Below are 11,866 nucleotides of genomic sequence, written 5' to 3'. Positions count from 1 at the left end.
CTTCTGTTAAACCGTATTTTCTGTGAGGTGGGGTGTGTGTGTCTGTGCGTGCGTGTGTGTGTTTCCTTTATTACATAATGCAAGACACAGCTACACTGGGGGAAAGCTCGAGCTTTACAGACTGCTCAGAATCGGTACTTTCATGTAACTCGGCTGGGAGAGTTTGTTCATTGTTACGTTGCAGCAGACTGAGTTACAGTACTCAAAAACCTCTTGCAAGTTTAACTATAGCACGTTGTATTTGCAATGAAAATAAGCAGACAAGATGAACATGTTGCAAAAGAATAGATGGAGAACTATGGTAAAATAAAACTCATATAACTTAATTGTATTTTTCTGGGGCTTTTGAAGAGCTTTACAGTGGGGAAAAATACATCACTGTTGAATTCTATTTTAATCTAAAGCATTGCCAGAAAATTATCATATTTGGTGCAAATGTAAATGTGATAGTAGAATTTTTTGCAAATCATTATGGAATTTATTTGCTGGTGCATGGAAGTAATTCCTCCTGGGTTACTGAGTTAGGTACTGTTAATTTAAAATATGCACATACCCACCTTGTTACTGCAAAAATAACTTTAAAATGTTTTACGCTGATATTACTAGTTTTGCCTAGGAGGTTTTACTGGGAAATAATGAACACATGTTAGTGTACTACTTCTAGAGGTTTTTCTTTTCTATTTTGTTGGTGAAGGGTTGTGTTACAAATCACAGAAAGTTATTCTCCACAAACTTTGTGAACAGTTTTTAAATCCAGAATTTTTTTTCTAATAGCATGACTGAAATGTAAAATCTAATATATGAAACAACAAAGTTTTTCATAAAAATTTAAAACATTATAAATTTGACTTTTGATTGCAAATACCAAATTAATATTTTCCTTCATGAAAAAATCTATCATCTATACGAACACACAAAAAAGTCATGTTGTCATCAGATAAGTCAGCATTCTGTATTCATAAGTTTAAAGTCTGAAATACATAGACACTGCATTATATTTTTAAATCCAAAACCAGTAGATTATTTTTTTCTTTAAAAATAGGTTGATAAATAACTGGTTAGTTACTTTTCCTGCCTTTAAAAAAGGTGAAGAATATAAAGTATTCTCCACTGTGCTATTTTTGTTTTTAACAACCCTCAGGAATAATGTGTCTCTAATCTTCCTACTTGGAGAGCTTTATGTTTTATGTTTGTTTGCAAACACATAATGAAAGAGTGCAATTATAAAGCTTAACTTCATTGTAATTTTGTATTTTAGATTTTGCTCCATAGAGACGCTGAAGTCTCAGTTACCCCCATTTCAGTGCAGTAAATCAAAATATTTTCCATTCAGAAAAGAAATTCTTACTTTTTAGTTGGTATTTTTATTGATCATTAGACATTAATATTTCATATTTTAGTAGTGCAGCGTAAGTGGTACTTATTGTTATGCTTTTTGAATAAAAGTTACAAATGTATTTATAAAATACTTTCACTTATATGAAATAAAAAGAACTAAACATCGTGGAACACTTTCAGTTCATGAAGAAAACACTGCTCTTGTAAAAATAGCTTTATTTCTCAGTAGATTCTGTTGTGTGTTTTAAAACTTTAGAAGTGAAACAGGATTGTTTTGTTTTGTCTTATGCATTTGTTAGTTTTTTGGGGTTTTTAAAGCATGGATTTAATTCATACAAACTAAGCACTTTGTTCTATATATTCTAAATTCCAGCAATGAGATAAATAAATTGCTGGATTGGATGGAACATAATTATTGAATTTTGGCAGAACTTCAGTGAACTCTGCCATGAAAGATTAATGTGCGCAGTGCGCTCTTAGATTCTAAAGTAACAGAGTAAGATAAGGGGAGTGTATAACAGGCTCCAACCTTTGTGGTTTAGAGAAAATAGAAAACCATGGGCAAATGTTAACTTTTGGTATAAACTGCTAATGATAATGTTTTGTCATCTGGGTGATAAAAACTACAGGAGTAGACGAGAAAATCCAATTTAACACAAATTCTCTCCACTTTTTTCTTGCTTTGCTTCCCATTTTTCAGAATTAGAATAGCCGCATTGCTCTATGTTCATAGGAAAAGGAGAACAGAGCAGGCAGAGTACTCACAGTATCCAGTAATGTAATGTCCTCACGGAATCCCTCCACATCTGCATGTGTCGTATGTGGGTTTTTACTGCCATCACGATTTTGGTTTGTGATTATGGTGCATTGATTTCAGAATACAAGTAAAATTGTACTGGCTGGATGAAGGCTACATGGAGTCATAGTAGAGGTTGTTATTATTCCCTCTCTCTTCTTTCTCTACCAAACCTTGATTGTTTAAAACATTTGCTTCAATTGAAGTTGTCTGGTTATAATCACAAAATCTTATTCCTCTTGGGTTTTAAATTATTATTGCACCCAAATAATGTTTTTAATCAAGAACAAAGACCTATTGTCCTGCCAGTCAGGCTCCCTTGGCAGGACCAATAGGATTGCAAAAACTTTTTAGTATTTTCAGTCAGTTTTCTTTTGGGGAGAACAGGCATGACGTCCACCCTGCTCTGGGGAAAGCGCTGCCGCTTTGCCGACAGCTCCCTGCTCCTGGGAGCAATCCCTCTGCCTGCTCAGCCTCTCCAGCACCCTGAACCTGAGCCCACATGTTTTCTCTTCCTCAGATATGTGCAGCAGCAAGCACCAGCCCCCGGAGCTGGTTTCCAGGAGGGCTCAGGGATTGGCAGCACGATGGGCAGGCTCCAGCATGGCTGCAGACACAGGGGCTGCCAGACTGGCTGGGCATGGGCATGTGGCTCAGTGCACCCAAAATGCCTGGAATCAGAGGGAGAGAGACAGGGTGGATGCATGGTGGGATTTTTTTCCCTCTGTTTGCTCCTTGCTTCCAGACTGTCAACCTGCTGCTAAGGCTGTGTGCTCGGCTCAGTGTTTTAAAATGGCAGGTATCCAGAATCTTAGATATATTTCATGACTTCAAAGACATTTCTTCTCTCCTTAGCAGCCACATCCTTAAGCTCATGTTGACAGCGTTATGAGTGGGATAGTTAAAGAGGTATAAGGGCAAGGGACTAATCCAGTGCCCACTGCAGTCAGCAGAGAGAATCCCCCTGACTACGTGTCTTTGGATCCCGCACCCTGTGACTGGCTGCTCTTCGCGCTTAATTCTTGATGGCACTAGCATGACTAGCATTGCCGTCCTACTCAAGCAGCTTCCTTGTCTTCATTGGCACTCCTCTAAGGGGAAGGTTTACTGAGTAAAAGGCTTGAATGTGCCTTCCTTTTGCTGTAAAGAAGCAGAGTCTGAGTGTTTATTTTGGCTATTTACGGTCCTTTCACGTGTCTTTCCCCCCTTCTGGAAATGACTCTTGTTCCTGACCTTGATTTATCAGTTCATATCACCATTTCAAGTGAAGTTCAGTATGTGCAGCTACATGTCTGTATCCCCATTAAAATGCTGTATTTGTGTATGTGCATGATGAAATTAATTTATATTCTAGGCCTATTGTTCTGATAATCAGGCACACTTTTCTTTCAATAAGGTTGATTCCAAGATACCTTCATCTTCAAACAAAAAAAGGATACTTTTATCTTTTTTACAGACCTGCAGAATGCTTCAATCTTTGTTTGCCGTATAAATGTGTTTAGTTGGAAAACCTTTAAAAAGTTATATTCAGAATGTGTCCATATTTTAAAGTAGACAATGATCCTTTTTTCTTTTAAGTAATTCACAGAATTCAGCACTGCTTTTAGCAATGTAAAAATGTTAACACAGATAACTAAAGAATAGTAGTAGGAATATTGTGCCTTCTTTGCATGGCTAATAAATGTATTTGCAGTGTGAAATCAAGATATGCCTGCACAGCAGCGGGGTTATGGACTATTAAAGTACTCAATCTTAGAATATGATAGATATTTTTGCAGAAGTTGTATATAGGACCCAGTGAACACCCCCTATATAACTTTAATGCCTAATAGTGAGCTGAATGTTGAAATGCCTACCAGGTGTCGTGTGTGAGGCTCCAGGATGCCCAGAAAAAAAGGTGCCTTAAAGCAAAGCCTGCTGTTCCCTCTCTGCTGGCCCAGGGAGCAGCAGCTCCCAAGGGTGCTGAGCTGGGGGCACCGGGCCTCACGGCCCCGGAGCAGCTGCGCGGAGCGAGGCGGGTGGGGGAGTGGAGCAAGGGCAGGAGCCAAGCCAAGGCACTTGTGACTGTACAGAGCATTTGTTCTGCCTGGTGGAGAGGGAGCAAGTGGCTGGTTTGGGATCTGAGCTCTGCTCTGAGCCCTTCTCAAAGTGGAGCCAGTGTCTTTCAGCTGCCATCCCAGAGCCCTCGGCAGAGTGCGGAGAAGTTTTGTGGGCAGAGCGCTGGGAGAAGGCTCAGTCTGGTGAGGGGTCTTCTGAGGCTTCATGAGTTGCAGCAAAATTTAGCACCCAAATTATATGCAGAAAATATGAGACAGGTGAATGTGGGTTCTTAGATCTATAACTATGTGGAAACCTTTCTTTCAAGCATGGCAATGAATTATTAAGCAGTATAAATTATACTGAAGAAATGTTCGGCTGCTTTTTAATTCACCTGCACATTGTGCAGGTCAGCAGAGCAAATTATCCTAAAATATAATTTGTAAAATGATGTACCTTGTGTTTTACAAATTTGCACATCCTGGTGTCCATTTCTGAGGAGTGCGTCCCTAGGCATGCCACGTCTCCCAAGCATTACAAAAGCTCGACCTTTCCCTTCCACTGGGACATACAAAATCTTGCATGTCAATATTACAACCTTCCAAAATATTGAAAGAGTGTTGTGAACAAGGGGAGTTTTGCAGACATCTGAAACTTTTTTTTTTTAATTGTGAGAAATGAGGTACTGTGATGTAAAAAAAGCTGTTATACTTGGGCAGGGCAAGAGGGAGTAGGGAAGAAAGGTTTGGGTTTAGAAAACCCAACCAAGTAATGTAATTTACAATGTTTGCAACCTATGAAAATATTGATGACAGAAATGAAATTGTGTTATGCTGGCAGATCACAGCTGAAATTGCTTTTTGTGGTCTCAGAGCATGGCAGAAGCAGCAGAGTATTTTACTAAAATACAGCTGCATTAATAGTAGGAAAGAAAAAAGTACCAGAAAGGAATTCCAAATACTTACAAGGTATCTCATCTGGGGACATGCATTCGTTTGGTAAATTCCAATTCCCAGACTGGCAATAATGATTGTTACTGTATACCCTTTATGACTTTCAGAGCAAGAGAAGCCAGCTTGAGGAGCATGCATATTGTGATACCCTCAGTGGTAAGTACCCTAACTGCAATCAAGTTTATTACATTTTTGTAGAGTGGAGGTCTTTTCAAGACCACACTTGTTGCAGCTTAGTAACACAACAGCTTCAAATGGCATTCTGGAATAATAGGGCAGTAATGGGATACAGTCCATAATGAAAATCAGTGTACAGCACAGGTGGTTGCAAGCATTTGTGTGGTCAGATATAAAACCTTTGCTATGGGTACGAGCTACTGCTTTCCCACTTGAGGAAAGTATAATTAAAAGCAGTTTCCAGATGTGCTGGCACACATCTGCTGTTTTTAAAAGCGAATTTTGCAAATACAAACTGAGCTGTATTGCATTCATTGTTATAAAGCCGTTGATGGTTTTTCAGGTAATAAAATGTTTGGAGGCATCAACACTCCCACTGTAAAACTGAGGGGTCTTTAGACAACAGCATTTTGTGTTCACTTTGTGTTCTTAAGATTTTCCATGAGTAGTTCATAGCTGAGCTGTGGCAAAAATGCAAAATTTTTCTGGAGAAAAATTAACACTTATTAAATAAAACATGACAGCTGATTCCTTGCTAGTGATTTCATTTTTTACCAGGTACAGGTAGCAAATTTGTATGGTTTTCCTTGTTTGTTTGTTTTCAGTGCAGTGAATAAATGATATTGTAAAACATTAGGATTCAGTTTCTTTAAACAAATTTTCAAGATGTGGTAATAATCAGGAAACTAGAAAAATATGATATATTGAAAATAGACCTTTAATTTCACTTCGCACAGAAAGCGGGACAAACTCTACATATAGGCCTCCATGATGCATCCTTAGTTGAACTAGCTGGAAGCAAATAAGTCAGAAAATAATTAGAAAAGGTGATAGGCTTTAAAATATTGCTGAGAGAAGATTACAGATCTTTTGTTTTAGCTAAATAAACAACCTGTTCATCATAATATCCCACTGATTTTCACAAAGCTAGTATTTCCCCTGGAAATGTTGTTATTAAAATAAAATCCCTGTTTCAGAAGTAAGTTTTTGCAGTTGCAGAAGTTTTAGTTACTGCTGCTACCAGGAGTAAACATAAGAGAATATTGTGCCTGCCACCTTCTTACTGACTCTTCTAGCATTGCAGAGGTACTCATAACTATGATTTTGAGTTGGTTTTGAAAAAAATGAAGGCTGTGATCTACTAGTCTGAGGGTCTTGGACTATTGGCCAGGCTGTTAAATTATGAGAGAAGGTTTTTAAGGATGTCCTGTGTAATATTGCCACACCTTTGCACATATTTTCTTTACTTACTTCCACAGATGTGACTTGTAGGCTCCCTTTTCAAATGAGAGTCTAATCCTTAGCAATTATCTTAGGGAAATACTGAGACTGAGTAAATCAAATGGATTTCTGGATATTTCCTCTTGGACTCTTTAATACAGCATTTGCTTTTTTCATTTAGGTCTTTCATTCTTGACTAAGCAGAATCTAAAATCTCTTTAAGTGTGCAAATGTCAGAATAATTTGCAGAAGATTTAGTCAGAAAAATGGCCACTGAGATAAAATAATTTTTAATATAAAACTCAACATATTGTCTGTACTTAAGTTTTTGGATTAGCTTGTCTGTCTGACAGCTTTTAAGTTCTTACAAAGGCATTGATGGATTCAGTGAGGGATACAAAATCAACCTCAGTAGCAAATTACTCTGTGTGTTTGATTTTTCTGGAATAACATAATATCTTGCTGTGGCTCTGGTGCTGCTAAACAAGAGTGCTCTGGCTTTAACAATTTCATGCCTCTGAGACAAAGGGTCCAGATCAGCTCATTGCATCTGGTCTGTGAATGGGGACTTCTTGAGGATGCAATGAAATGGATGACAATCAATAAGAAGGATATTAATAACATCATAGTGAAAATGCTGATTTCATCAATACTGCTAGTACATCTGACCTTTTCCTTTTAATGCATATAGATTGTGATAGCTATGGTATATTATAAATGTTCTATTGTGGCATAAAGACTTCAAATTTGTGCTTCCAGTGACAGTTTTACAAGGATATATTTACTAACACATACACATACATTTAATATTAAACCACATTTAAATCACTGCTTGCCCAGGAGGTAGGATTTTAGCACTGAACTGTTGTGTTTGGGTATTTTTCTGGCAAAATGCCATTTGACATGAAACTTAGAAAGGTCTAAAAGAATACAGACATTCAGATGTGAAAATGTGCAAAATGAACACTACTTAAATTACTTAAATTACACTCCGCTGCAATGAAGACTTGTTAATAGTCACTCCTCTGAGCTGGCTGTTCCCATCAGAGACCAGCCCTGGACAGACTCTCACAGTTTTGTACATAACCATTTTGTATAAAGGGTCAGTTTCTATAGAAGGTTAGGTGTGTTAGACAAAAGAAGTAGTTTATTGGGAAAAAAGAGATTATTTAAATGCTGGGGAGGTTGCATCCTTGGCAACTGCAGAGTTTTGAGTGCTTTTTGATTATTCACATTCCTATTATTTGGAAAGTAAAACAGCATTTTACTCCCCCTGAGTGGGGGAGATGTGAAAGAGTGGTTTGGGGCTGTGCATCAAGGAGCATGAAAAGGGCATGAGGGGCATGGAAAAGGCAGTTAATTAGATGGCAAAGATCCTGCTCTGACCCACAGATGCAGGAGACAACCCAGCAAAGGTGTATCACCCCTCAAGGGCAGCAAACCTGTCCAGTGTAGCTCAAACTGATGAAGCACTACTCCTCTGGGCTATAAACCTGTCCCAGACATACAGTACAGTTCTGTAAGAGGCCAGGGAGTTGGTGACTGAGAGTTGAGAATCTCTTAAATATATATCATACCATTGCTACTATGTACTGCAAATTTAGCAAGGATTTCCTCTTCTGAACATCTAATCCTGTTTTTAGGTAGTATTCCAGATTCAACAAGTGCAGTGCTCCCTATTTCACTCAGAAAGATAATTGAGAGTCTCTGCTTGATGCTGCATTTTATCTCTCTCTCTCTTTCTCTTTTTTTTTTTTTTTTTTTTTTTTTTTTTTTTTTTTTTTTTTTTTTGTCTTGGGCTTTGAACTGTTGATGTTAATATTTTCTTGTAAATCAGGAGCATTGCCAACAGTTTTTATGTCTCCCAGATACCTATTCTTCACCTTAAATTAAAGATTTCTGTCTGTGTCTTCACAATCAGTTGCCATAAAATATGGTCTATATTAGAAGTCTTGGCTAAGGTCTTGGGAAGACTAAGCCACAGGAAAAAAAAATAATACTCTTTAACTCTTTAATATTAAGACTGATTTTTAAGAATTATGTCCCTAGGACGAAGAATTTCAGGGAGGAAAATGACACATTCAAAATATTGCTAAAAAAATCTTCAGCTATTTTGATGAAATGACTTTACAAAACTTGAAGGCAGATCAAAATTAGTTATCATGTGTGTCAAGATTTTTTAAGTTTCATAACTTACTGGTCTCTGAAATAGGAAGAAGATAAATTATCATTTATATGATATGGTATTAAACTATCCCCTCATAAATAAAAGTAAAGGGGAAGGTGAATCACATCAAGTTACATATTTGCTATCAGAATATATTGAAATGTTCCATTTTGTCATATTTTTCTACATCTCTATTAGTCTTTGGGAGAAAAAAAACCAAAAAGATAGTTTTGAACTTTAAACCAGAACTTTTTAATCCAGAAAATATTTAAATAGAATATTTAAACAATTTCAAAACCCTCCTTGCTTTTTAAAATGACAAGTAAATTGACATATTTCCTTGCAAATAAATTTATTTTTATAGAAATAACCTTTTTGGAGGCAAAATTGTCAAAAATATTTCCTGCTTACTCTATCACGTGACAAACGTATATTTTGCACTTCTTCAGTTGTGTTTGTGATTTTGTAGGATGTGAAACATTAATGGATTGTCAGTTTGAGCTGTGAGTTTTCATGTTCATTCTTAGAAAATGAAATACATGATATGGAAAATCTAGTTTCAAGGTCTTTGGCTGTGGATAAGCCTCATGCTCATGGAAATAAGACCACTGAAACCATCAGAAGTGGTGTGCTTAGTGATTTACTTGGGGTCAGCATGTGTTACACCACTATAAATACATTATATGAGACCTGCACACAGATAGTTGCACTGCAAATAATCTTGACTATAGCCATGCAGTAATTGTTGCCCTTGGGTTTTCCCTTGGTGCCTGGGAAACCTGCGCAGTGTATGTCTGTAGCAGAGCAGTGTGAACAGCAGCAGGACAGAGTCCTTGGGATACCAGGGAGGCCTCATACCCTATAGTCCAGCTGGGTGGCTCTGACCACTTGCCTTCTCCCAAGCCCTCCATTAAACTAGGCTGAAATCCCTTGGTATTTTGCTGCTTCCTAATATCATCCTGTTGAAATGTTTCAGTGTTGCTTAAGGAAGGCATAAAGACACAGCTCCTAGCAGGGTTGTCATTCAAAGTGATTATGCCCTGCTTTTTGCAGGACTTGTGAAGGAATATCTGCTTTCAGCCAGAAATGTGAGCACTGTGCCTTCTATTCTTGTGCAGGGTCATCACTTGTAGCACTGAGGACAAATATATCCACTCCTGTCTTGCACAACTATTTCTATTGTTTTCTATCCGAGTGCTTCAGAGTTGAGGCTCTTTCCGATCACTGTTGATTCAACTACTACATGTGTAGAAAAGCAAATATGTTCCAAATATTAGTTTCACTTTTCTGTGAGGCAACTAGGAGAGGCTTTTATTTTGAGCTATCCAGTCTCTTATAGAACTGCCTTCCAATTCCAGGTGATTAAAGGGATATTATATATCTCTGAGCAAAGAGCTTTAGCTGTTCAGGGGCAGAACATGAGTTTCTCTCTCTGTCAGTAGCTCAGTAAAAATGCATGTCTGTGCAGTGTGTGCAGTTGCTGTTGACAGACACTCCCTGTTAGCTGGGACGGTGTTGGTAGTCTGGAGCATGATATCCCATTTTGGGCACTGGACAGCAAGAAGGGGGCAGAGTACAATGACAATAATCAGAGATCCTGAAGGTCTGATTTACAAGGAATGTTTGAATCAAGTGCAGTCATTAGCAAAATGTATCAGGAAGGACAAGAATAGCTGGTGGTGCCTTGTGGACACGTAGAAGTTCACTTGTGTTCTCTTCGGCCTATCTTCCCATTTCCTCCACTGTTTTCCACATTTCCCTATTACTTCACCCTGCTCACCCCAACACACAAAGTTTTCTAACTTTTCAAGAGGAATTTATGCACAGTGCTTCTAGTTGTTCAGCTTGTAAAGAGTTGATCAGGAAAATTTAGCTTCTTTCACTAAAATTAATATCTCCTGTTTGGCAAACTGAATTGTATGCCAAGAGCTACTTTAGGGGATGACATTGTTAAAAGAAACCTTTTCAGCCTTTGTCATTGCCCCTGTTTCCAGCCGTATTTCCTACTGTAGTGCCCAAATACTTCCATTACTTTCTGAAATAACAAGGAACAGCCTTCCTGACGCTCTTGGTCGGAGAGCAAAGTCTCTGCTTTATTTTTCCTCCATCCGTTGTTCTCATGTGCATCTGAAATGTACCACTGAAAATTCGGTATGAAAGTCTTGCTTTGGAAAAGCTTAAGTAATGGGAAGTTCTTATCTAGCAAATTCTGGATAGATGACCAAGAAACCAAAAAAAAACAAAGCAAAAAAAAAATAAAAAACCAAACCAAAAAAACCAAAGCTCCCAAAAAAACCCCAAAAAACAAAAGAAATCCCCAAAACAAAGAAAAACCCTGAACAACCTAAACCCTCAAAATCCTAACCAATTATAAATATTTCCACTTCAGCATGACAGCTTCCTAAGTGGCTAAGAAATTGCCCATGGGAAGATCCTGTACTTCTAGAATAGCTGAAGATAAATTAGGATTTGAACATTGTGGTAAATTTGTTTGGATTTTACTTTAGCCTTTTCTTACCACTAAGTGAAACAGACATGTACAATGCTAAGAATGTGTGTCTAATGCTAAACAAATCCCTTTGTACATAAACCATGAGTACACGGAGTCTGTATTTTGCCAATGGGTTCAGTAACATATTGTAATTAAGATTTAAGAACACAGAAATGACAAACCTTTGAAAAAAATGGTGACCTGAAGAGTCTTAGAGTATAAGCTAGAGCTGCACTCGGATATTGTATCTTCCTTTAAAATATGATGGATATTGAACACCAAGAAATGCATCAAATGTCATCAAAGTTATATAGATAATTTCTTGTCAAAAGTGTTCAAAGTAACATTCAGATTTCCTCTTTTGATGTGAATAGGGCAGAATATGTCCCATAACATGATAATAACACCTGTTTCTCCTGAGCAACCAGGTGTCTTCCTCACTGAGTGCTGACTGTTTGCACCAGTGCTCTACAAAGAAAATTTACAGACCCCGTCTGCCAGGAACTTCTCAAACTGGACAGCAAACATAGGATGGAGATAAAATACACAGGGCATCCCAACCAAGTCTGGTAGAGCAAACTGGTAGAGCAAACAGAAAACATAAACAAAAAAAAATGGAGTGAGGGAGCAGAGGGTGTGTTGGAGATGTTTGCTTTCTTGAAGAAAATAAAAAAAAAAATCCAATT

At 37.7% G+C, this 11,866-nt stretch overlaps 1 protein-coding gene across 7 annotated transcripts in view; it reads left to right on the top strand.

Annotated features, from left to right (window-relative positions):
* The window catches only part of LOC121341351, a 227,271-nt gene that overhangs the window by 129,285 nt on the left and 86,120 nt on the right, over positions 1-11,866 (top strand). For 5 of the 7 annotated variants that reach the window (XR_005953417.1, XR_005953416.1, XR_005953418.1 and 2 more), the window contains exon 2: positions 5,232-5,280. The exons of the other annotated variants lie outside the window; for them this stretch is intronic. Coding sequence is in view for 2 of the 5 variants with exons in the window: in XM_041414797.1 (XP_041270731.1) it covers positions 5,232-5,280 (49 nt within the window). In the remaining 3 variants the exon portion in view is untranslated. The remainder of the gene's footprint in view (positions 1-5,231; positions 5,281-11,866) is intronic. 7 annotated transcript variants of the gene reach the window in all.

This window comes from Onychostruthus taczanowskii, unplaced genomic scaffold (genome assembly GCF_017590055.1).
Source record: "Onychostruthus taczanowskii isolate IOZ18803 unplaced genomic scaffold, ASM1759005v1 scaffold47, whole genome shotgun sequence".
NCBI lineage: Eukaryota > Metazoa > Chordata > Aves > Passeriformes > Passeridae > Onychostruthus > Onychostruthus taczanowskii.
The sequence above is the reverse complement of the archived record's forward strand: the minus strand, read 5'-3'. Positions and strand labels throughout refer to the sequence as shown.